This window comes from Sesamum indicum, linkage group LG2, assembly GCF_000512975.1.
Source record: "Sesamum indicum cultivar Zhongzhi No. 13 linkage group LG2, S_indicum_v1.0, whole genome shotgun sequence".
In the NCBI taxonomy this organism is placed as follows: Eukaryota; Viridiplantae; Streptophyta; class Magnoliopsida; order Lamiales; family Pedaliaceae; genus Sesamum; species Sesamum indicum.
Genome location: NC_026146.1, coordinates 8,440,914 through 8,466,821, shown reverse-complemented (window position 1 = coordinate 8,466,821; position 25,908 = coordinate 8,440,914). Strand labels below are relative to the sequence as shown.

The 25,908-nt window shown below is 37.1% G+C and overlaps 2 protein-coding genes across 2 annotated transcripts; one reads left to right on the top strand and one right to left on the bottom strand.

The window, feature by feature from the left end:
- LOC105155865 lies at window positions 485-3,754 on the top strand. Its single transcript, XM_020691936.1, has 6 exons — window positions 485-491; window positions 610-1,331; window positions 1,464-1,961; window positions 2,028-2,533; window positions 2,942-3,166; window positions 3,472-3,754. The coding sequence occupies exons 1-6, from the start codon at window positions 485-487 to the stop codon at window positions 3,752-3,754; spliced, it is 2,241 nt and encodes a 746-aa protein (XP_020547595.1).
- Window positions 14,445-19,008, bottom strand: LOC105155612 (transcription factor bHLH74). Its single transcript, XM_011071506.2, has 8 exons — window positions 17,434-19,008; window positions 17,114-17,347; window positions 16,960-17,025; window positions 16,805-16,873; window positions 15,312-15,383; window positions 15,090-15,230; window positions 14,929-15,010; window positions 14,445-14,840 (listed from the first exon to the last, which is right to left on the bottom strand). Exons 1-8 carry the CDS (start codon window positions 18,013-18,015, stop codon window positions 14,818-14,820), a joined length of 1,269 nt encoding a protein of 422 aa, XP_011069808.1. The 5' UTR covers window positions 18,016-19,008; the 3' UTR covers window positions 14,445-14,817.

Below are 25,908 nucleotides of genomic sequence, written 5' to 3'. Positions count from 1 at the left end.
CAACTCAAAATTTGTTGACATTCAGACTCAGCCTTTGTCTTCTAGTTCTTCACAAGTTGCCTCTAGTACTGAAGATGTTATTCAAGGTGTTGTTGGTGTTGTCATTCAAGCTGCTTCTGGTGTTGGTTTTCTGGATAAAGGATAGAAGATATCGCATTTATGCGATGAAGGCGTGCCCACGTTTTTTTCCTTTGTTTTTATGTTCATTTGTACAGTAAGTGCTGAGGTCATTTATTTGCAATGCTATTGGTCCACATAGGCTGCCTAGTTGGTTGCTGGTTAGTTAGGCAGTTTAGCTATAGAATTGTTTATTTAAAAAGATTTCTTCTTCTTCGTTTTGTACTATAACAGAACAAAAACCAGAAATGGAACTCATGGCTCTGCTTGTGAATTTGTTCGACCAATTGTGCCAATTTATGATTTCATTAATTTGTGAATTTTACATAGTATCAGAGCCTTCATCTTGAAGTCCCAAACTAAAGAGATGGCAGGTATGAGAAAAACATGGATTTCTTCTTGGGAAATAGGCCAACAAAAGGTCTCTTGATACATAACGGTTGCAAACACATCTTTGTATTTTACATTAATTGCAAATCAAAGTTATGGCAGATTCATCATCGGTGGAAACAGATCAGTATGAGAGGGGAGTTCGATATCTCCATCCCTCAGATAATTCGAGTTTTGTACTCGCTTCATCGCCTCTGAATGGCACTAACTACTTGACGTGGAGTAGAGCTATCTATGTAGCTCTTGGATGCAAGACGAAGCTTGCATTCATCGATGGAACGTTTCCACGACCGGCATCGGGTTCTGCTTTGTTCGAACAGTTGAGAAGGGTCGACCTCATGGTGACTTCGTGGAGTTGGAATTCGATTTCGAAAGAAATCGTAGAAGGCTTTACGTATGTAAACTCATCTCGTGAGCTATGGCTAGAGATAGAAGCGAGATATGGACGCAGCACTGGTCCAACAATCTATCACTTGCAGCGAGAGATCTCCTCGATTTCGCAAGGAGACATGACGTTAACAAATTACATGACGAAGCTAAAGAAATTATGGAATGAACTTTTCTGTCTAGCACCCTCTCCTAAATATACATGTGGAGGGTGCTCATGTGGAATAAACAAAGCGATTGGAGAGATGTATACTGCAACACAACTTATGCAATTTCTCATGGGACTCCATGAAAGCTTTGATAAAGAGAAAAGTCAATTACTCATGATGGATCCATTGCCGGACTTGGAGAGACCATTTTTCATGATATTTGCGGTGGAACAACAACGCAATGTGCAGACGCATCTTGCTGATAATGTCAATAACACAGCATATCAGGTGTCCTTGAGGGATAATAGAGGTTCACAAAGACAAATGCAAAGGTGCAGAACATTGCTGGAAAAGGATAAACGAGGTATGATTTGTAGTCATTGCCATAAATAAGGTCGCTTAAAGGAGACTTGTTTCCAGATATACGGCACGCCGGAGTGGTATAAAGCACTAAATGAGAAGAAGAAACAGCATGCTGCAACTTATAATGTTGCAAGGAACATTGACTCTAAAGAGGTGAACAAAATAGATGCATCCCCAGTTAAGACTAACTCACAAACAGATATGGTTGGAATGATGGCAGAAATAATGAAAATCATAAGGAATAAAGACACACCATCAGATCCTATTTCCAGTTTTGTAAACTACGCTCATTGTGATGAGGAATTCGCGGGTAACACATTTGTTTCTAATGCATTAGGGGTGAATGATTGGATAGTTGATTCCAGTGCTACGAATCATATGTGCGCACACCTGTCAAATTTTGATTCTTATTCTGCCCCTATTCATACACATTTCATTCATCTTCCTGATGGATCAAAAAGGGCAGCTGCTTATATTGGGATGGTGAAATTGATAGACGAAATTAAGCTTGAGTCAGTGCTTTACATCCCCAACTTTTCTGTCAATCTTCTTTCTGTGAGTCAACTTTGCAATGAGAATCACTGCATGTGTACGTTTAATCAATTTGGGTGCATGTTGTAGGACCAGGTGACTAAGAGGGTGCTGGCCAAAGGAATTCTGGACAAGAGATTGTACACTCTAAGGATCTCTATTTCTGCGCCTTTAACTGTTTTGAACAATAATTTTCCTACTTCTTGTACTACTTTCGGTGGATGTAATGATGAATTGTGGCATGCCTCTATGGCTGCTATTAAGCACATTCCCGAATGTAAACTTTCGAGTATTTCATTGGAATCGAAGTGTGGGATTGGTCCTAAAGCAAAGCAATCCAGAATACCTTTTAAGTCTAATGACTCATGCATTACTTCACTCTTTGAATTGGTACACTTGGACGTTTGGGGTCCGTACAAGACTCCTACTTTGACAGGATGCCATTATGTCTTGATTGTTCTTGATGACTACAATCGATCCTTGTGGACATACCTTATCAAACACAAGGATCAAGTCGTCTCTAACTTACAGGCTTTTGCAGCGATGGTTGAAGTGCAATTTGGAGCCAAAGTCAAAGTGTTTCATTCGGATAATGGGTCAGAGTTGTTAAACATACACTGCCAAACTTTGTGTCAAAAATTGGGATTGTACATCAGACGTCTTGCGTCTATACTCCCCAACAAAATGGGAGAATCGAGCGGAAACATAGACAAATGCTTAACATTGCCAGAGCACTGATGTTTCAATCTGCTCTTCCCCTTCATTTTTAGGGAGAATCGTTGGCTGCAACCTACATTATGAATAGAACTCCTACACATATCCTGGACTGACGGACTCCTTTTGAAGTACTACTGTTTTCGGTTGTCTCTGCTTCGCTACAAATATCACTCCACACAAAACGAGTTCGATAAGAGGGCTCACAGATGTGTGTTTCTTGGCTACTCACTAACACAGAAGCTGTATAAAGTATACAATTTGGAGGACCACACTCTATTTAAATCCAGAGATGTCATCTCCCATGAATTGAGCTTTCCTTTTGCTCAAGAACAAGCTGCAGATGCTCTTCACTGTCCTTTTCCCACAGTCAATGCTGGAAGTAATGATAAGGATCCTGAGCTTCTCACTCTAGGCCTAGCTGCTTTGCCTACATCTCCTAACACAACACCGGCGACAACTAGTGAAACTCAACAGGGTGGTACTTCTTCAGACACTCTGATTCCTCTTCGCAGGTTTACTAGAGCCTTTCGTAGACCTCTGTGGCTCGATGATTTCATATGTCACCATGCCTCCTCTTCTTTGCAGCCAACCTCTCCCAGTAACAATATTTTGTAGATTCATTAACTACTATACATGAGCCTCATTCCTTCGCTGAGGCTGTAAAACATCCAGAGTGGAGAGCAATGATGGATGCCGAACTGCAGGCTCTGGTGCAAAATTAGACGTGGAAATTAACGAGTTTACCAGCTGGGAAACGGCCCATAGGGTCTAAGTGGGTATACAAGGTTAAATTGAAGGCTGATGGTAGTATTGAAAGGTATAAGACACGTCTCGTCGCCAAAGGCTTCAATCAAATCGAGGGGATTGACTATACGGAGAGCTTTTCGCCCATGACGAAAGCGGTAATTGTGCGTCTGTTTTTTACTTTGGCTGCAGCTTGTGGTTGGGCACTTGAACAATTAGACGTTAATAACGCCTTTCTTCACGGGTACTTAGAAGAGGATATTTACATGATACCTCTTGCGGGATATAAGGTGGATTCAGGTGTTGTTTGTAAACTTGAACTGTCTTTGTATGGCTTGAAGCAGGCCTCACACTAATGGAATGTCGAATTAACACTTAAACTGCAGCAACTTGGTTTTAAACAGAGCGCACATGACCACTGTTTATTCTTCTTACACACTGCTAATGGTTTGATCTTACTTCTTGTGCATGTCGATGACATACTTCTTGCGGGAGCCGATGTTGATGAAATTCAGAAAGTGAAGGCTTACTTACATCAACTTTTCACCATAAAAGACATTGGCCGCGCCCGTTATCGAAGTCCTCGACTTGGAATATTTCAGACCCAACCTCAAAATAGTTGGTTTCATGATCGCCATCCAATGCGCAGTCCAACTGTTGCAAGGTTGTTCAAGGTGGTCAGTGGACTTTGTTGTGATGTTTGAAAGAAATGCAAACATAATTGTAATGAGCACAACAAATGAAATGCCAATAGCGAATACTCATTTTATTCACTGAACAATATTACATAAAATCGAGTTATTGTCAGAATAAATTACAAGAATGTCAATCCAATTGGTTTGCAGGTCACCTATTCTAAGACATCCCTCTAATCTCAGAAAATTTTTTCTGGCCGATCATAACCCCCAGCCACTCGGTGTCAAGTCCGTTAACCAAGTCCGCCTCACTCTTTCATTTGTAGATTCTGAAAGGGAGGAGCTTGCGGCGCCCTATCGATTTTCCCTTATCAAAAAAATCTCACATGGAGCACTCCCTTACAGTCCCTTACAATCGGGTTCGGGTTTTTCAGGCCGGGTATCCAACATGTCGGGCTGTCGTCGGTGTTCGGGTACCCAACAGTCGAGTTCAGGTAGTATCAGCTTCAGAAAATAGAGGGGTCAATTTTTCAAAATGAAAGTTATTCACTAGAGTAAACCCATGTAGCTAAAATGTAACTCATGAGCACAAATACTCAAAGTTTTACATAAATACCCAAAAAAAAGAGTTCAATCACATTCATAAATTATCAGAGGCCTTGTAAATCATTTCAGTAACATTAATATAAAATAAAATTAGGCGCACATCAATCATATTCAAGAAGCTTTGGCCTTTTGTGATAGCGGTGTATCTGGTTAATTTTTAGGCTACAAACCTTCTGTTGCTTATGTAGAGTTTGAGGTAAAGTATTTGTCCTTACCTTCAGCAAGTTTACATTTAACTACTTTCATGATAAAATCTATCTATGGCTAAAATCCAAATGATCTCTCTTTCTATAAGTCTGTTAATCTTAGAATTACTTTTACCTCAAAACCTGGATCTTTTTGTTGCTGTTAAAAATTATCTTAATATTATTGATCAGTCATTCAGAAGTTGAATATTGTTTCTAGACAAAGAACGGCGAAGAAAGGGCTCTCACCAAACAATCCATCAATGTTCATTTGGTGATGCTAAGAATTGATTCCCCAAGAACAAGTGAACAAAAGTGGTGAGGATTACAAACATAGAGTCCCTTAAGATAGAAAGTTCAATTTGGCATTTCAACAAACACTTAACATGCATAGAAACTTACCTTCAAAATCAAAATGCAAAACAAACCAACAGCTAACCGAAAATCTAATTCACAAAAAATGCATCACCATTACATGATTACTCCATCATTGAAAAATTACCTGGCAAAATAGTGAGGGCGGACTATCGGCGAAGAAGGAGAAGTCGTCGATGGTGGGTCAGTGGCAGCGACTTCTGGTCGTCGGCGGCAGCAGCAACCGAGAATAGGTCCTTGGCGTCGGCGGCAGCAGCAATCGAGAATAGGTCCTTGGCGCCGGCGGCAATGGTTGGAGGAAGAAGATTTTTGGGGAAGAAGAGAAAGATGATGATGGAAGAACGTGGTGTTGGTGTAAAGTGTAAACACATTTTGAACCCTCCCCCGTTTTGCCTTTCTCCCGATCAGGTTGTTCAGGTCGATATGTCAAACTGGAACCCGATTAGGAATAGTCGGTTACGGGTTAATCCCAACCCGTAAAAAACCGAAAAACCGACCCTAATTATTTGTATCCAATTAACCCGACTTCTTCACCCACCCCTTATGCATATTAAACTTTAGATAAATGCATGAAAGAGACCGTATTATGTAAATGAAAATTACCTCTTTCATTTGTGTTTCAACTGGAAAAATGAGATGACCTATTTGTAGGCTCTAATATTAAAACCGAAGGTACCATCTTATTGATATACGGAAATGAACCATATCATGATACAATTAATGATCATGATCAGGAAAGATAAATGACAAAAAGTTTAAAACTTAAGTGGATATAAAGTGATTATCGATGTAAATAATATGTCCATAATAGCTAATAATGTAAATAAATTATTATGATGTGATTTTGGAGGAATGAAGTTTTAAACTAATAGAACTAAAAATAACATTGAATCGCTAGAAGGAGGGCTTAAACCTCCGACCTTGTGGTTAACAGCCACACACTCTAACCAACTGAGGTACTCCAGCTGATGGGGCAGTAAGAATTCCTAATGATATTATACCAAGTATTGGTACAGACACATGCTTTAACTAGCAGAAGAGCTAGCATTTGCTAGAAATAAAAAACTCACTTGTTGTAAAATGGGAAAAGTATTATTTTAGTTCGCTAAGTATGCCTAATTTTAATTTTAGTCCGATAACTATGTCCATCTTTGTTTAAGTCCAGTAACTTATGAAATTGCTTACTTGTAGTCCTCTGACAGATTTTCGGACAATTTTACTCCTACGCAACTCTTGAAGGCAGTTTTAGTCCATATGAACTCATAGGGGTAAAATTGTCCAAAAATCTGCCAGATGACTAAAAGTAAGTAATTTCGTAAGTTACTGGACCTAAACAAAAATGGACTTAGTTATCGGACTAAAATTAAAATTAGGCATACTTAGCAGACTAAAATAATACTTTTCCCCTGTAAAATTCTCAAGATACTCAGTCAGTACTAGCAAAAATGTGCTTTTAGAGAAGTGGTTTTGTAGAAAATATTAGAAGTTATAGTAAAATAAAAAGTGGGTAGTGTTCATAAAAAACTAAAAGTAGACAAAAACTAAAATGGATAGTATTTGTGAAAAGATCACTTTTAAAATAAGCTTAATTGGTTGGATAACTATTTTGTCCCCATGTGTTTAAAAGATACTAATTTTACTTATATTTACACTTGTTTTTTGTTAATAATAATTATTTTTTATAAAATATAATAAACTTTATTTTTATTAGTTTATTTCATATTTAAATTTTTTAAAATATTAATTAAAAATTGAATGTTTAATTTAATAATGCTTTCGCTAAATAATATGATCGTCATTCATACACAACAACTAAACTTGCATAATTATAAAAAAAAATATATATATCATTTTATTAATTAATAATAGAAAGTTAATTCATATTTTTTTTCATGATATAGGAATATTATAATTAGATAATATAGCAAATAAAATATAAAAATTCTAAATTTGTGAAAATATAAAATTTATTATTGTTAAATATTCAGATTATCTGAAAACTCCCATATCAACTTTAGATATGCAATTTTAGAAATAAAATGTGAGGTTGTTAAGACTACTATAATGAAGGTAAGAAATTAGTACAAATGAAGTTGAATTTATTTATAAAAAAGACAAAGCAGCTCGAAGCACTTCCCAAGGTGATTCGAGTTTTTGGCTTAAAAATGCTTTTCATAGCAGTTTAAAAAAAGAAATTAGCATTTCAAACACCCAAAAGTGCTTTTTTGAAGTCAAAAGTTGAAGGGAGTGCAACGATCTGGGAACGCGCGGTGGAAGTGCAGGAATGAAATTAAAAACAAGAAAGTAGGCATAATTAAAATTTCGTCCTACGACCAAAGGTGTAGGTTGGTGGTTCCCGAGCGTTCGATGAAATATGAGGATTAAAATAGAAAATAAGAAATCCATGCATCTTAGGTTATAGATTACAAATGAAAGAGGTTGCATTATGTAAATGAAAATTACCTCTTTCGTTTGTGTTTCTACTGGCGAAGCCTATCCGACCCGTTCATCTTAAACTCTGAAGGAGAAGTCTTGTAAAAATGATATACACCACACCAAGAGGAGAATGATCTTGGTCTCCTTGCTAGAGAAAATAAAAAATCAATTGCGATGAAGGTGATAAAAGAGAATTACATTATAAATTATTGTGTTCTCTTTGTCACAATTCTCTACAACTCTTCACTTGATACCAAATCGAAAAGAGCTAGAGAATTATTAGGATAGTGTTATGTTTTATTCTATGTGTGATACGGTGTACATGCTCACATATATATGCTTTGTATAGGAGATTGAAAATGTGTCAAGATACATTCCATTCAATATTAAGGCAAGCCACTCTTTACATGGTATAATCCAATCATACCACATAAAAGAAATACCATATATAGTCAAGTTCCACTTTCTAAATAATTGCAACTCGGTCATCTCTAGTTTCCAACAATGAAAATCAACCCTATAGCTAATGGAGCTTTAGTAGATCGAATTTTATTTAAATTAAAATAAAACCCAAGGCCCAATGAATTTAATTAAATCCAATTTAATAAAATTCAAACTAAGTTAAGCCAAATGTCATTTAATCCAATTAAAAATATAAGCCCAAACATCTCTAATTAATAAATCTGATTTATTAATTAAGCTAAGTCTAATTAAACTAATTCAATTAATTTAATCTTGAGTCATGAGTAAATAATTCGATTTTCACATGCTCTAAATGTTAGAATATGTGACCTAAAAGCCAATTAGACTGGAATACTTGTAATGGAGCGATAGGACAAGCAAAGGAACTGAGATTTCATCACCGTTCCAAACATATTCTTAGACGATACCATCTTCTTAGAGAGATGGTGAGTAGAGGTGAGGTCAAGATGGACCGCGATAGTGTAACAAAAAACACAATGGATCCGCTTACCAAGTCGATGTCACAAATTGCCTATACTCGGCATCTGGATAAGATGGGTTTGAGGTCAAGTGGGAAATTGTTAGAATAGATGACCTGAAAGCTAATTGGATTGGCATACTTGTAATCTATTCTAACAATAACTCGATTCTATGTAACATTATTCGGTGAATAAAATGAGTATTCACTATTGGCATTTCATTTATTGTGCTCATTACATTTATATTTGCATTTCTTTCAAACATCACAACAAAGCCCACAAACATGCAATAGTTAGATTACGCATTTGATGGCGGTCATGAAACCAACTGCCTAGGGTTAGGTCTGAAATGTTCCAAGTTGAAGACCTCGAGAATGGGCATTGAGTGTCCTATAAGGACTTACTTGCATTAAGAGTCACATTCATTTGATGAGTGTCATGTTTTATCGGTGACAGATGTGGGACGTCTATGTGATCCTAATGGGTCGATTAGCTAGGTGTCAAATTGACTGAGCTGATTCGCGGGGATCGTTATATGGAAGCCTTGGAGGCTTTGTTGGTATGGCTCTAATTCTCTGCTCTGATAGTACGGGAGTAGTCCTCAGACTTGAGAAATCACGTCAGTCATGTGCATGCGATGACTTTATCTTGGATTTATCTAAAAGGTGATCGTATCCCAAACATGGTCATCATGAGCTTTGTCTAGTGCAGTCAAAGCATGTAGTGAGGATGGTGAGTTTCAAGAACATAATTCGTCCCCTGTTAAAAACGTGACAGAGATAGCTAGCTCTGTAAGACTCCTACTTTAGAAGATATCAAAGAAGTGGTCTTCCACATTTGCAAAGATAGTGTAGGAGGACCAGATGGATTTTCTCCACCTTTTACCAAGCTTGTTTGGATTTCATTTCTCCGAATATTAAAGAAGTCGTCCCAGAAGCTTCACTACTACCACTATCTCACTCATTCCTAAAACTGAATCCCCTCAAACCTGGAGTAATTTTAGACCCATTTCCTTATGCAATGTTACTGACAACATTTTGTCTGAGTTACTCTACAAGAAACTTGTAGGTGTTTTCCTCATGCTGGTCTCTCCCGCTCAAAGTGGTTTTGTGCCAGGAGGATTTATAGGAGATAATATTCTGTTGGCACAAGAGATGATACATTCACTTGACCAAAAAAACCAACAAAGGTAATGTTGTTCTTAAATTGGATACGGCTAAAACATATTGCAGAACTTGCTGGAAATTTTTATACTACGTTCTTCATGCAATGGGGTTTCCTCTTAGATTTATTTCATCTTATTAAAACTGCAATTGAAAACTATTGGTTCACTATTTTGATGAATGGAGAAACTGATGGCTTCTTTAAGTCTACACAAGGACTTAGATAAGGTCATCCTTTATCCCCAGTCCTTTTCATCCTTATTGTTGAAGCTCTATCTAGAGGTTTGGACATATTGTTTAGAACTAACCCTTCAATGTATTATCAGCACATTATAGAGTTCCTGTTAGTCACCTCTCCTACGCAGATAATATTATCATTTTCACAAACTCGGATGAGGATAGTCTTAAAAAGCTAGCTGAATTCCTGGAGCGAAATGAGGTAACTTCTGGTCTAGAGATAAATCACTCCAAAGAGTGATTTCATTCCTAGCAAATAGGCCAATCTTATTTCTCAGAGGATCAAAATTATTGCAGGCTTTGTCAAAAAGGATCTCCTATTACCTACCATGAAACCCCATCTTATAAAGGTAGAAAAAGAAAGTTCTTTATGCTAATTTTATTGACAAAGTTAGAAAGAAAACTTCAGGTTGGGAGCATGTCCATCTCTGCCTATGGAGGCAGACTCCAACTTAGCAAGAGCGTTCTTTCATCCATGCCTATCTATCTAATGCAAGTGCTGAGCCCCCCTGTGGCGATTATATAAATACTTAACAGTTGTTTGCTAGATACTTCTAGGGTATAATAACTCATATAGAAAAATCCACTGGACAAGATGGATCAATGTCTGCTATCCTACTGAAGAAGGGGTTCTTGGAACTAGAAATTTGAGAGACATGGTGGAAGCTTTACGAACTCTGGTGGAGGCTCAGACTTAATAACTCTCTTTTGGCCCTATTTACAAAGAACAAATATTGCAAGGCTAATGCCCCCTTTCAGCCAAAGTCTCCAAAAATGATTCCCCTACCTGGAGAAGGTTGTGCAAGGTGAGACAAACTATACAAGGCAATATGTTTTGGAATCTTGGAACAGGAGAGGTTTCATTCTGGAATGATTGCTGGATGCAAGAAGATTCTCTTCAAAATCTTTGAGGAAGATTCTGCTTATGTTCCTGTCAACTTGTACTGGGTTGAGGGCCGATGGATTATGGAAGAACTGAAGAGAATGTTTCCTACACACATTATCAATTTCATCATAGCCACTCCTATTCTCTAGAATGAGCAAGACCAACTTTTCTCGAAAAATTCCAAAGATGACAGATTTTATACATCTTCAACATGAGAATCTATCAAAGACCACAGACCTGCCTTACAGATTTTCAAGAACCTTTGGTCTCAATTCATCACTCCTATGATATATGTTAAATTATTTTTTTACCCTTGCAGGTTAATATTTTTTACCAATATACATCATACAGCCCCCTACTTTCGGATGGAATATGCACTTGCCGGTGTAATATTTTGTGCGAGAGTAAACAATCAAGAAAATTTACTAAGCCTAATAAATGGGAGTGGGTGGGTGGGAGCTATTAATTATCTTCCACCTACTCACTTATATTTTTCTCCAATCATTTGCATTTCTAACTCCCAAACTCATTTCTCCATAATGGCTAGCAAAGGTGACTCTCTTCCTTAGTTAAATTTTGTTTCTTCTTCATCTGGTGTTCTCACTTTGTATTTTGCTTCTTTGATTCAAATGTGGAGTGGGGAAGGTGATTGTGAAAATGGTCGACAGACGACGACATACCCAATGGAAGGGGGGGCAGCGCCTCGAGCTGGGGGCAGGGGCGCCCTCTCCAGCTCGAGACAGTGCCTCAAGCGAGGGGTGGGCAAGGCCCCTCCCCCAGCCTAAGGTCTCGAGCTGGAGGGCTCGGCTCCTCCGGCCTGAGGCGGGGCCTCGGGTTGGGGGGTTTGAGGTCCCCCTCCCAACTCGCGGTCGCGCCTTGGGTGGTTCAGTACCAGGGCTCGATAGAGGGGAAGTTACGAGCTTTTTTCCACCTACCACAAGTTTTTGACGTATGGGGTGACCTTCCTCCATATCTAGAAGGTTATTCACCCGATCATATTGCCGTGATTATGAGTTTGCCTAAGCGTCCTTCTTTTGACTCAGGTGAGAATTTAGAGGATTTGTCTGACTTTGAGTTGAACTCGACGGGGTCTAGACGTAGCGAATAATTTGATGAAATAGCATCTGACGGTGAGGATGGGGAGGCTTACACTGAGCGATGTGAGAGTGACGATGAGGTCGTGAGTGAGGAAGAGGAGATTGAAAGTGAGGGGGAAGAGGTTGAAAGTGACAGTGAGGAGGCCGAAGTCACCGAGGTGTCTGCCCGGCCGAGTGTAGTCGTGGCGTTGGGAGTTGATGGGAGGCGCAAGGCATTCCTCGTTGTCACATTCAACGTTGCCACACGGTGGATATCGGTACTTGTGATAGTGTTTTGACTAGAGATCAGATTGCCGTCATTTGCGTAACTTTTAGGGTACCTTCCGCACACAAGTTTATTCTTCCCTCTCGGGGTCGGAGAATTAGGATCCTCCAGCTAGGTGTTTCACTATTTATGCTACTTATTTCGATAGCGAATTTTCTATTCCTCCTCATCCCTTACTTGTCCAGGTAATTCGAAGTTATGGTATTTGTGTCAGCCAACTTACGCCAAATTCGTTTATGTGTTTTGAGGATTGGCGACATCGTCTTTTAGAGTTGGGCTTCCATTAACTCTAGAGAACTTTCACGCTTTATGGATTGTCAGCCGCGTGGCGGAAGTGTCTGCTTCTTCTGACGACGGGCGGTATTTTTACTCAATATATAGAAGGCTTGTAGGTTTTTAGACGGGTTTGTTTCCTCCAAGGGTCCTTGGAAGAAAAAAAAAATTTACATTAGAGGTGATGGTTGGGGTTGGTCTCGGAGTGGAGTAGCTCGTATATCAAGATTACTCACCGTAAGGAGTTCGAAAAATTGCGTCAGGGGTTTATGGTGGCGGGGCTGTTTAGTTGAATGATGGACATTGCTTATTATTTTCCTTCTGGTATTCCCTTGTAATTGTTATACGGTGTTTTAATTATTCCGCTATATCTTTTGCATTTCTTTTTGTGCATGAACTTGATTTGGGTTTCCTTGTGCTAAATGGATTTTGCTTCAGGTAAGAAGCTTGAGATCGACACTGTACGTGCCCGGAAGGCAATGATTAAAAAGCAGAAGAAACGCGACCAAGATTCGGCACCGCCACAAGTGGGGAGCTCCATTTCTATTGCGCCCCATGGGGTCTCCACTGGGAGCGGCCATTCCGGTTCTCTTCCAACTCCACTGGTTGGTCCTTCTCCTCCCCTAAAGAGGTAAAGAGGCGTCATTTCCTTGGCGGAGGGCGATGCTTGTGCTGTGAGGGCGAGCCACGCGGGAGGTGCTTCGTCCTACTGGAGCCGCACTCGAGGCTCCGTGAGAGTTACTGGTTCAGAACATGGCTCGAGGTTGTGTTGTGTTTTTACCTATCCACTTCGTTTGATTCTGTTGGTTTTGAGTAATTTATTTTATTTTTGTAGGCTCTAGTTGTGACAACGGCGGCCAAAAATCGACGAGCGGAAATGAGGCGTTTGGAGGCTGCTTTGGAGCAACGGGAGGGCGACTTTTCCCAACTTAAGGAGGAGAGGGACGAAGCTTTCAAAAATATTGCCTTTTAGGAGCGTCGATTTGAGCGAAAGATATCTACTGGAAGGAAATTTTTGGCCTCTGCCTCTGGTGTTGCTTTTATTGCTAAGACTCAAGAGGAGGCGGTCTCAAGGTTCCAGGAATTAGAGGAATTCGATACGATCTTAATTGGCAGGGCAACTCCCTATTTACGATGATGCAATTAGAAGGTGCCGTCGTGTCCTTCGTCGGACCCTTCGCGAGAAGGACCGGATTGTTGAAGTGGACATTGGACTCCTTGATCCTAAGGTGTCGGAAGGTGAAGAGGAGGTCGTGGAAGTTGTCGACGGTTGAGCCCCCCAAGTTTAAAAGCTTCGTAGTTTTTCTTTTGTTACTTAGAATTTAATCTCGGCATGTAATCGGATTATTTTGTTTAGTATGAGCTTGACTCCCTGTATGTTATCAACGCATATTATTTAGGGTGATCGCTTCGCCTCAGATGGGGCGCTTTTGTAAGTAGGCAATTCTAACCCGCGATTGTACTATTTTACTTAATCGGCTTTTATGTTACTCGTGTTGTATCTTTTTGGGATGAGTTTGCCTTTTGTTATGTAACATATTTTGACTGGGTGTTGCCTCAAGGGATGATTTTGCTCGAATCCCGAAGTTGAATCTCTGTCAACTTCATTTAGGGAGGGCAAAATTCTCTAGGGACAATGTCGTCGGAGGTTGATCTTTAACGGACTTTCGATTAGGGGTCCCGGGGCATTTGGTACCTCAAGGGGCCTCTCGAAAATCCATAGATCCCCCTTATCAAAGAAATTTTTAACTACAACAGGAAAATTAACTTCATTACTTGGGCGTGAATTACAAGAGTTTCACAAGGGGTCTATGGATTTTTCAAAGGATTGCAATTACCTCATCAATAAATGCAGTCACGTTTGCCTGATCTACTCATTTAAGTCTTATAAAAAGCAGATAAACCATAAAATGTTGTGGACAATTATGTTTCCAATGGCATAAGGTGTGGCTGTAATCATAGTATTAATATTTGAACTAAATGCACTTTACACGACATCTTTCTCCACCAGTTTTCTCATGTAAACTGGTGTAGCTAGAGACAAGTGTGCTCTAATATACACCAACAAAATCAATCATCTTCAGCAATGCACTACTCCCACTCTCAATCTACATGGTTTTGTGAATCTAAACAGTCATTTTCTTCTGCTAAAATTCGAAGAACAAAAAGTCGGGGACTCGGAACCTATACAACCCACATGGAAAAAGAAGAGAAGTTGAGAACGTATTCATAGTGTTTGCTTTTGAACAAATCTTCACCTGACAAATGCTCGAACATTTCGTTAGAAAAGCAGGGACCTCTAATTTTCCGTGTACAGACTCTATAGCTCCATCTTCGAGGGGCCTGGAAACATGACCATTATGAGAATTGGGTAAAGAAGTGAAAATTAGACGGTATCAGAAATGTGGTCAGCTGTACTCAAGGCGTTTACCGTTTGGCCCCAAACGGCTAATAGAGGAATCAGGATCAAATCCCATTTGGAGAATTCCTTGGAGCTCATTGTTCCATAAATGCTGCAGCAAGAACCATGCATTTTATCTATGCCTTGTGCTACTAAAGTAGTACCAACAAATTGAGAGATCGTTGTGTTACCTGGGGTATGGGGTGAAATGGTGGAGTTGGGCCTGGGCCTCCATTGAAGGTTCCTTGGGTATATGCAGGGAGAGAATGGGACAAACTCAGTCCTGGGGCAATTCCAAGTCCGGTTGCATTGCTACCACGCAATTGGAGAATCTAACAGAAGATGAATATTAATTTGGTTATTAAAGCCATTAAGTCCAAGAAGTTTGTGCATAGTGAATCAATCTTTCTCACATCTTCAGACAAAATCCTGTCTATATCCACGTTCAGCTCTGGATTTACTGTTGCAAGCTTCATTGACAAGAACTGCAACCGAAAGTGAAGGTTTCTTTAGCAAATTACTGTCACGTAATGAGCTGCAGCATATTGTAACTTCTGAAGATCTCTAAACAGTGTACAAGTATAGAAAGAGGGAGCCTTTTTGCTCTCTGAGGAAGCACCAAGTGCTGCAAGGAGAGCTAGCGTCTAAAAATCTTTTAAGAGAGGCCAATTTAGATTTTGTCAAGATTAATGTTTGTCTAAGAAAATTCTATCTCCAGCAATGAATACAGTTAATACATAGTCATTTGTAGGTACTGGTTAAGGAAGACAACGGTAAAACTCAATAAGATTAAACAGTATACTATGTGAACAGTGGTTAGGTAACAGAGAAAGGGGGAATGAAGTATTAGGGACTTCTTGTTGGTGGAGATTAATAACAGAAACGACCAAATTAAATAGACTTGAGGCGTGCGTGCATGGACATCACTTTCATTAAAGTAATAATTGGCCCCTCTATGAAATTTGCTAACCGCTATATACCACAATTCACTTCTAAGATAAAATAAGCCTCAAGAAGTTTGCGAATAATAAATTCGAACACTAATAGAGAGAAAACTTAAGTTATGTGAATGCAGAAACTAAAATTTAATTTTCTCTTAAATTCTGTCATTTTGACATTGAATATTATAGGAATTTTGCACCATTGCCCGAAGCATTGCAATCTTTGAACTAAAGATTGTTTTCTAATGTTGTAATGAATGTTTCATCATGCAACAATTAATTTGAAAATGCTACATAACTTTTCAGAATGCTACTGTCAAATCTCTTTAATATTCAAAAATAAATAAAATAAAATAAAATTTGAATATATATATATATATATAGATTTTAAATTTCCTCCAATATTCCCTCCGACTCCTACTTTTAAACGTAATCAGATTTATCTTGTTGTAGAGCATTCTAGATTTCTTTATTCTTGCAATGTGGGACAAGATATATCCATATTTTATATTACAAGCTACTTCGTTCTGTTGCTTTCTGTTGTGCATAGATTAGAACTCTAGTATATTTCAGTTCCTGAGTAAAGATCATTCTGAACCATACATGGATTGATTTGCGCTAAGCTAAAAAGCAACAACTACAGTCATCAGCCTGTTAATTCATGGTATCGGTAAAGAAACACATACAGAACCATCCTTTTCAGGTTAAACATATAATTCTGCTTGGGGTCGGTTGGGAGAAGATATTGATTGAGTGGCACTTAGAAGCTGAATCCCATTTTTGTTTCTGCTACAGTCAATCTTCTAAAATATGTAGCTAGGTTATCATCTCATTTTACTAAAGCACAACTCTGGGTCATGGAAGAATTTTCAGCCAAAGTATCATATTTACAGGAATTAGTTTAATTATACTTCCGAACATAGACAAAACACATCTTCTAAGCTAATTTGTCACGATGCACGTACCTCAACCTGCTGTTGGAGTGATTGCACATAGTTTATAATCTCATCAAGCATCATAGCTTTCCCAGTAATCTTCAAAATCAAAATTGCCAAAATATTTAGAATTTATATATCGACTCAAATGAAAAACTGAAAGTTAAACTGAAAACACAGGTGACCTTATTGCATCCAGGAACCAGTTCTTGTAGCAATCTCATCCTCTCACTAATCCTCTCTCTTCTCACCTGTAATCAAAGAACTTTTACAGCTTATTTCCATAAGCGCAAGCAGAGTTTTCGCCCACAAAATCTTGGTCCAGAACTAAAAAGTTACCCTTTCCGCAAGGCTGTGACTGTTTGTTGCCTGACCCCTTTTGGCTCTCACATGAATGTAATTGTCTTTAGAAGGTTCTGCACCACTGGAGTTATCCTTAGCTTGTTTAACTGCTAGCCTACTGCGAGAGTTTAGAGCAATATTTTGTTCAGATTTTTGTTTCTTTCCATCATCTGCTTTAGGAAATACAGATGTGTCCTCTGATGGATCCTTCTGCTGTTCTTCTTCAGCATTCTAAATTAATGAAATAACAACAATTGACAACTGGTGAACAACAGAACCACAGACATACAAGAAAAACTGAACTTTTGGTGAGTTACCTGTGCTGAAGCTTCTGTTGGTTCTTTCCTTTTCCTCTTTCCATAAGGTGAAGCTCCTAATATCCTATCTTCTGAATTTTGGAACTTATCCTGAGAATCTGCTATGTTTGTTGACGCCCTCCTCAAGCCAACCCCATTCTTGAGGGCAAAATTTGAGTGAGTGCCTGATTCAGCAATCTGGCCAAATGAACTGAGCATTTCTGATAAGCTTCCACTTCTAAAACTTGGAATCTTTGGCACCAGATCAACAAGCCCTGAATCAGATGGAAACTGAACCAAATGGGAAGAGCTTCCTGTTGTCTTATTCTCTAGCAAAACTGAGCAATGTGAATTAGCAAACTCATGATTTTGAGCAACCATGGTAGAATTCCCCAAATTCCCACTTAGAGAAACAATTGGATCCCAATCAGAACCATAAGGGTCTAACCCGTTTGGAGACCTGAACATGGATTGTGAGCATATTGCCATTTCTGAAACCTTGTCAGATGTTGAATTTGTACCCATCCCTGAAGAAGGGCAGTTCAGAATACTGCTTACCCCTCTCTGCTGGAACACCCTTTCCTCATTTTCCTCAGAACCCATTATTAAAACAGAAAATCAAGCAAAGCCCGGAATTTGGAACACCTCAAACTGGAGAATTTTTTAACAGAACAAAATATGTTAACCAAAGGCAAAAGAGGGTTTTGACCAAAAATAGCTGGTAATTTCTTGCAGAACTCAACAAGGCACAAATAAACCTGGCAGCTTTATAGCACTGAGAAGAAAGTTAAAGAAGGGAAAAGAAAACCCCTCACTCCAGCATCCCCTCTATAGACACAAAGGAAAAGGTAAAAATCCAATGCACCAGGCATAATATCTGCACATCACCAGCTACTTCACCCCTCTTCCAAGAACCCTAGGATCAAACCTACTCTAATGTGGGAAAAAGTATTTCCCTCAATACAAGAAAGTAAAAACCTTTCAGAACTTAAAGTAGACAATGGAGAAGTGAAAAAGCAATGGCTAAGTAACAGCTCATGGGCTACAGAAAAGAAAGCAGATTCCCTTTTTTTCTCTTTCGCAATAGCAAAGAATGAACTAATCTTCAGAATTCTTATCTTCAAACTAATCAAAATCCGATCTCTAAATAAACCTATTTTGTGATAAATGTAAGTCCCAGCTGCTAGACCTCAGATTTAAACCAGCACGGAAGAGCCCCACAAGAATCCCAGAAAGCCAAAACTGCAAGGACACTTTTGTGATATTCTCAATGTGTGCAGCCAAAAATTGAGCAGAAAGCACCGAATTCCACTTTGAAATATAACAAACAGAATCTCAGCAGAGTTTCAGGGGCAGTACATCTACACTAGGCTCATTATTGCTGTCAACAGCATCATATGCTTGCTTAAGTTCTCCAAGAAAAGAGCAAATTCACCATCTGGGTACTTGCACAAACAGCAAAGAAAGCATCAAGTTTCCCACTTTATATACCATCAAAGACACATATTTCCCCCTACATGAATGACAGCATATACATAGTCATCAGACTCATTGATGCTACTCCCTTCTCCCAAAATAATTGCTAAATTTTTTAATTATTTTTTTTAGATTTTTTAATTCTTTTAATTAATTTGTTTCCCGAGATCTTAATTCATTAACTTAAAATATATGGATGCTGTACCCCCACCCCCCATTAAAGATTAAATGGACTACCCTTTTACCTACCCAAGTTAGCAAATGCATGATATTAAAAGATAGTCTACCCACTGCAGTTTCCGGTTATATTATTACATCACATATTGCTTTGTTCGTTTTTATTTTTAAAAGATAAAGAGAGGAAGGTAGATATAAGTTTGTGTGTTTATAACTTTTTGTAATATATTTACTTTTGTATCTTATATCAGTACCAAAAAATAAAATAAATCAAAGGGATAATTATACAGTTTTTCTGTGACATTTGATGTAATTATACATATGAAAATTTTTTGTCCAAATCTAGTTCGCGGGAACCAATCCAATCATAGAGCACGTGTGATACTCTTGCTTTGTGATTGGTCACTTTCCTTAAACTGTACACCAATCACATAACAAATGTATTGTATTTGTCATAAAATTGATTTAGATTTAGCTGAATTAGTCAATTAGGTCCGGGCACCATAAGCTAACTTTACTTTCCTTGCAAAAATTCTCATCATGGATTGGAGAGGTTCTTCTCTTCAACCTCAAGCTTACTTCAAATGTTTATTTATTTTTGTTGCTCCTCTTTTTTACTGACACATTTGCCAAGAATACTTATATAATGTTTAGATTTGTGTTTTGAGTGTTTTGTTTTATATTTTAGAGATAAAGAGAGAAAAATAGAGATAAATAAGTGTGTGTTGAAAATAGATGGTATGTTGGATTTGTGTTTTAAGATAATTTAAAATATTTTAAAATAAGTGCTATAGGTTTAAAGTTGGAATTTGGGAGACAAAAATTACTGTCTATTATCAAATCATATCTCTTTTATATATATTTTTAAATATAAATATATATAGAGATATTGTATTTTTGGAGACAAAAATAACTATTTATTGTTAAATCATGTCTCTTTTATATTATATATAGAAAGTTGAAAAACAAAATACACCAATAAGATGTAAAAACACAAAAACAAACATTGAGCGTGATTTATCTTATTCCGAAAAATACAAAAACATAAAACCAAACATAGTGTTATCTTCTCTATTACACACTCATTTTACTCACTGCCAACTAACCTAAACAATTCTTTTGAGAACCTTCATTATGCATTTGAACTACATCATTCTCCATGAGATTCATCATTTCCTTACACTTGTACACTACAACACGACCCCACCAAACTACACTCAGCTACCCAAAAAATTAATATAATATTAGTGACAAAATATTAAATATATATATATTAAATAACAATAATATTAATTTTATCGTTATATAATTGTCAGTGGAACACTGTGTACAAAATTCTTACTATAGATTATTAGTGAGACATTTATAGTGACAACTTAGTTACAAACCATACATAATGGGAATAAATAATTATTATCAATAGATTGTCATTGTACCCTACAAGAAAATAATATATTAGCGACAAATTTCAAGTGATAATTTTAAAATTATCACTAAAAATATATATTAAGTGATAGCAATTTTAATTTTGTCATTATATAATTATTAGTGACAAAAATTATTTATAAAGTTGTCACTAAATATAATTAATGATAAATCAATGGTAACATCTTAGTGGCAACACAATATAGTGATAATTGTCATTTGTTATCACTAAGTCGTTAGTATACATATGTCACTAATTGTATTTAATGACAACTTTTTGCATATTTTTTCCGTTAATAATTAATAGCAATTATTCGAATCATAAAATTCATTATCGTGACAAAATGAACATTCTTGTCACTAAATATATATATAATTTAATAACAATATTAAAATTATCACTTGATTTTATTTTTTTCTGTTACTGATCTTCCATTTTTTTTATAGTGATATATATATATATATATGTGTGTGTGTGTGTGTCACTAACTATTTTTTAACCTTTTAATGATAATTTAATACAAGGCATTTTATTACAAATTCTTTCTAATGACAATTTTACAAATAATTATCATTATTAAAACTTCAAAATTTATTATTTCGGTAAGATAAATATTTTTATTACAAAATATATATAATTAATTATAATATTAAAATTATCACTTAATTTTTTCACTAATCTTAAATTGTTTTACAATTATTTGCCAATTTCCTCTTTGTTCTTTTATTTTTTTCTATTTTAATTTTTTTTTATTTTTAGCAATATTAAGTTAACATACAATTACCTCAGAGGAAATTCGTCTTAATGTATATTATATTCATTTTACTTACAAAAATGGTATATGAGTTTTTTTCTTAATACATGCGTGAAATCATATCTCGTAGAGTAAAATATACTTTTCTCCCCTTAAATTATTTTTGATGTGATATTTATCTCTTAAATTAATAAATATAACACTTACCGTCTTAGTTGGACAAAAATGCGCCTCATACCTTGAACATTATATTATTTTCAATATATTTTAATATTTTGTATATTAAATTATTATCAAATTATTTTTTAATTAATTTTTTTACTAAATAAAGAATTTAAATTAAAGTGGGGTATAAATTAATCTATGTCGTAGATACTCAACAAATATAATATAACCAACAACTCATATATGCTTTTTAAAAGAAATTGAGAAATATACACTTAATCAAAATTCAATATTTTTTTTTAAAAAAATAACTATATATATATACTTGATCATAATTTTTAAAGAAAATATGTTCAAAAAATATATATGTAATTACTTATTTTCATCTAAAAGAATAAAGTTAATAACTTAATTCTATAACCAAATTAATAAAAAGTTATTATGATTTTTTTTGTGTAGTTTTTGTATTCATTCATTACTTAATTTGAAATTTATAAAATATAATAAAGTTCAAACTATTTAATTCACAGATTATATTCTACTTTCTTATAATTAAAAGATATTTTTTATGATTAAGAAAATTTTAATTAAACTTAAAATGCAAAATTATTTAAAAAAAATTTTGAGCTAAATATATATATTTATATATAATATAAGGACAATATTGTACAAAATCTTAATTTTAAGGGGTAAGTGTTATATTTATTAATTTAAAAGAGTAAATATTACATTAAAAATAATTCAGACGGAAAAAGTATATTTTACCCTATCTTTTAACTAAAAGAAGAAAAAAAATATGGTTTCTTATCATATTTTACCAAATTTGAAGGATATAATATCAAATCAGAATAACGTCAGAGTTGAGGGACGCGTCTCATATCGATTTATAAATGAGTAGTTTGAGTGGTTTATAAGTTTTAATTATAAAATTGTGAGACTTGTACAAAATTATAACAGATAATATCAAACACAACGAGGCATCGATTGCAATAGACGGCACATCATTTGGCTCTGCATGCGGGAACAAGATAATGTGTCCATTTCAAATCCCTCATTTGGATAGCTAATCATATAGGCACTCATCCCACATCAGATGCAGACTAGAAGCTTGTGTAGCGTATAAGATCCAATAATTTATAATTAATTCTTACGTACGAGATGCATTTTCAGTATAAAATCATAAAGCTTACAAAGGCAAAATAAATAATACCCCATATAGCATAACATCAATCGCATCATACGCCACGTACACATACAACGCGCTATACTTCATGTTGATGATTGAGTTAAAAGGGGGTTTGACTTAACTTATAAGCTCCTCAAAACATCTTATAAGTTCCAAAAAAATGTTTGGCAATTTTTTTTTTAAATAGCTTATAAGATCTCAAAATAAAATGTTTTGAATCTTATAAACTCTTTAAGAAAAAGTTAAATTCTCTAACTTTTTAAAAACACCTTATACGCTCTATAAGATTAATATATCATTAAACAAAAATTATCTATTAAATTTTTATTACGAGTTATATTAATGTGAACTATTTACGAAAGTATTTTAAAAATATTTAAATACAAAATGTATCGAGAAATAACAACTTATTTGATTCAAATGGCAGCATATCTTTTTTGATTATTTTATCAATAAAAGATCTTATAATGCCAAACACCCTGACATCTTATAAGACGTGAAAACATCTTATAAGGGGTGAATACGAATGGGTTACTCCAAAATGCACTTGTTGTATGACTCTAGGCCATGCCGCTAAGGATTGTACGTTGAACAAAGCTCCCAAAATGGTAAAGCCACCTATGACAGTTTATGTACCAAAAACGGGTCCATACCGAGCGCCGACAGGGGTGGAGAAACCCTCCAACACTGTCACTACACCAGAAAGAGAGTCATCGAGAGCCCCTGTGATGCCTGAACAGGATAGGGACTAACCTACTGTTCGTATGGTGGAGGAGGAGATAGAGACGCGCGAGAAACTTATTATTGTTAAAGGTTCGAGTCATGATGATAGGGGTAAAACTTTTATTGTCTATAATTCCTTTGACGCACTACAATTATTTGATGATGCAGTTGGTTCTCCAAGGGGTCTTAAAACGTGTAGCCCCGAAAGCGTTGATCCATGCTGAATGCGGCTGTATGGAATGTTCGTGGCCTGAACAAGAAGGACCACCAAATAGCTGTCAAAGATCTAGTTGTTGTGTTCAGGTTACACTTTATTGATCTACTTGAAACTCGTGTTTGCATTAATAATGTCTCTCACATTCAGTCATTTTTATTGCCCCAGTGAAAATGGTTTGTGGATAATGCGTCTGTTGGTAACCGTATATGGCTTGCATGGGACGACAACTTTATTAATGTTGATGTGTTAGAATGGGTTCACAATACATACATGTTCGTGTTAACATTCTAGCAGTGCATGAGCCCATTATCTTTACTGTTATTTATGGTGTGAATGAAGTAGCCGATAGGCGGGATTTATGGGGTTCACTTGAACTGCTTGCTACACAATATGTGGACTTATCGTGGATTGTTGGAGGTGACTTTAATGCGGTAAGGGATTTAAGCGAAGTCTGTGGCTTGTCGGGAGACATATGAATGGCAATGGAGGAGTTCAATACATGTATCCAAAATGCTGGATTACTGCCATTACCCATGCAGGGTGAATTGTTTTCATGGCATAACTGTAGTGCCAGCACGAGGAATCTATGGAAAAGGCTGGACCGGATGCTCACTAATGATACCTGGGTGGCAAAGTTTCCGATGGCATTCTATTCCTGCCTTACCCCACGCACATCTGATCACTCGCCGATGGTAATATCGGGGGATAGTCAAAGACAGTTCGGAGGTATGTTTCGCTTCGATAACTACCTTACTCTCTCACTGAATTTTATTCCCAGTGTGCTGAATATTTGGCAGCATGAAGTTATAGGAGCTCCTATGTATGCAGTCATCTGGAAGTTAAAGGCTCTCAAACCTGTATTTCGGGAGCAGCGGCGGAAGAAGGGGAACCTGGCGCATAATGTACAAATTGTGAAAGGATTCCTGGAGACGGCACAAATTTTAGCCAGCTTGAATAGACAAGACGAGCTGTTCATATTCTTGGAACACTGTTGTCGCCTTATTTATTCCAAGGTGGTCAAACTTGAACAAATTATGCTACAACAGCGAGCTAAAATGGAGTAGATGAAGGGAGGGGACCAATGTTCTCGCGTGTTTTTTTGCAAAATTGCATAGAGGCAGACTGCGAGAATGATTTTTCAAATTAATGATGCTCATGGGACCACTCACACGAAGCCGAATGCTGTGAGCCATGAATTTGTAGCTTATTATCAGTCCTTGTTGGGAGGAGTTCAACGCCGTGAGGTTATAGATTTTCGTTACATGAGACCATGGGCGCAACATGTGTTATCTATGAGGAGGCCTCACAGCTTGTCCTGCCATTTACGTCGGAAGACGTGAAACTTGCGGTATTTGATATTTCTGAAGACAAAGCTCCGGGGCCTGATAGTTTTTCTTCAGGATTCTTTAAAGTTGCTTGGTCGGTGGTGGGGAGTGAGGTCACTAAAGCTGTTCTGAATTTCTTTACAACGGGGAGGCTACTGAAGCAAATTAACAGTACGCTTTTGGCACTTATTCCTAAGGTACACTCCCTTGTGACTTCGTGTTGTAATATTCTGTATAAGATTATTGCAAAACTACTTGTCCAAAAATTGAGTGTCGGGACTACGACTTAATGTGGAGAAGAGTCATCTTATTATCTCCCGATCTGCACAAGGACTAAAAGAGCAGATGTTAGCGGTGCTTGGATTTCAGGAGGGGCTTCTACCGATGAGGTACTTAGGCCTTCCCATGATCTCTTCTAGACTGTCAACCTTTACTGAAAAAAATTGATCAACGTATTGCTAGTTGGGAGGGCTTGACAATTCTCATATGTGGGGAGGGTGCAAATTATTAAATCTGTACTCACAGCTCTGAGTGTTTACTGGGCTTCGGCATTCATACTACCAAAAGGGGTTATTAAGAACATTGAGAAGCGCCTGCGAACTTTCTTCTGGAAAGGAACAGGGAGCAATGGTTACGCCAAAGTGGCGTGGAAGGAGGTTTGTGAACCACTAGTTGAGGGAGGACAAGGACAGAGGGATATTAGCACAATGAACCGTGCTCTCATATGCAAAAAATTATATGATGTCATCCGGTGCGATAGGACTTCCATTTGGGTTGATTGGCTATACCAGGGGCGACTACGTAATGCTTCAATATGGACTATCCCTAATCATAGAGGCTCGTGGGGTTGGAAGAAAATGGTCTGTCTACGAACGTGGTTGCGACCAATGGTGGAATACCATATTGGAGATGGAGGTAACTTTTATCTCTGGAAGGACCCATGACATCATCTCGGTCCTCTTATGGAGAGATTCCCAAGGGGGCCGATCGCCCTTGGTCTTCATGAATCCATCAGACTTAGCTCTGTCATCCAGAGAGATGAGTGGC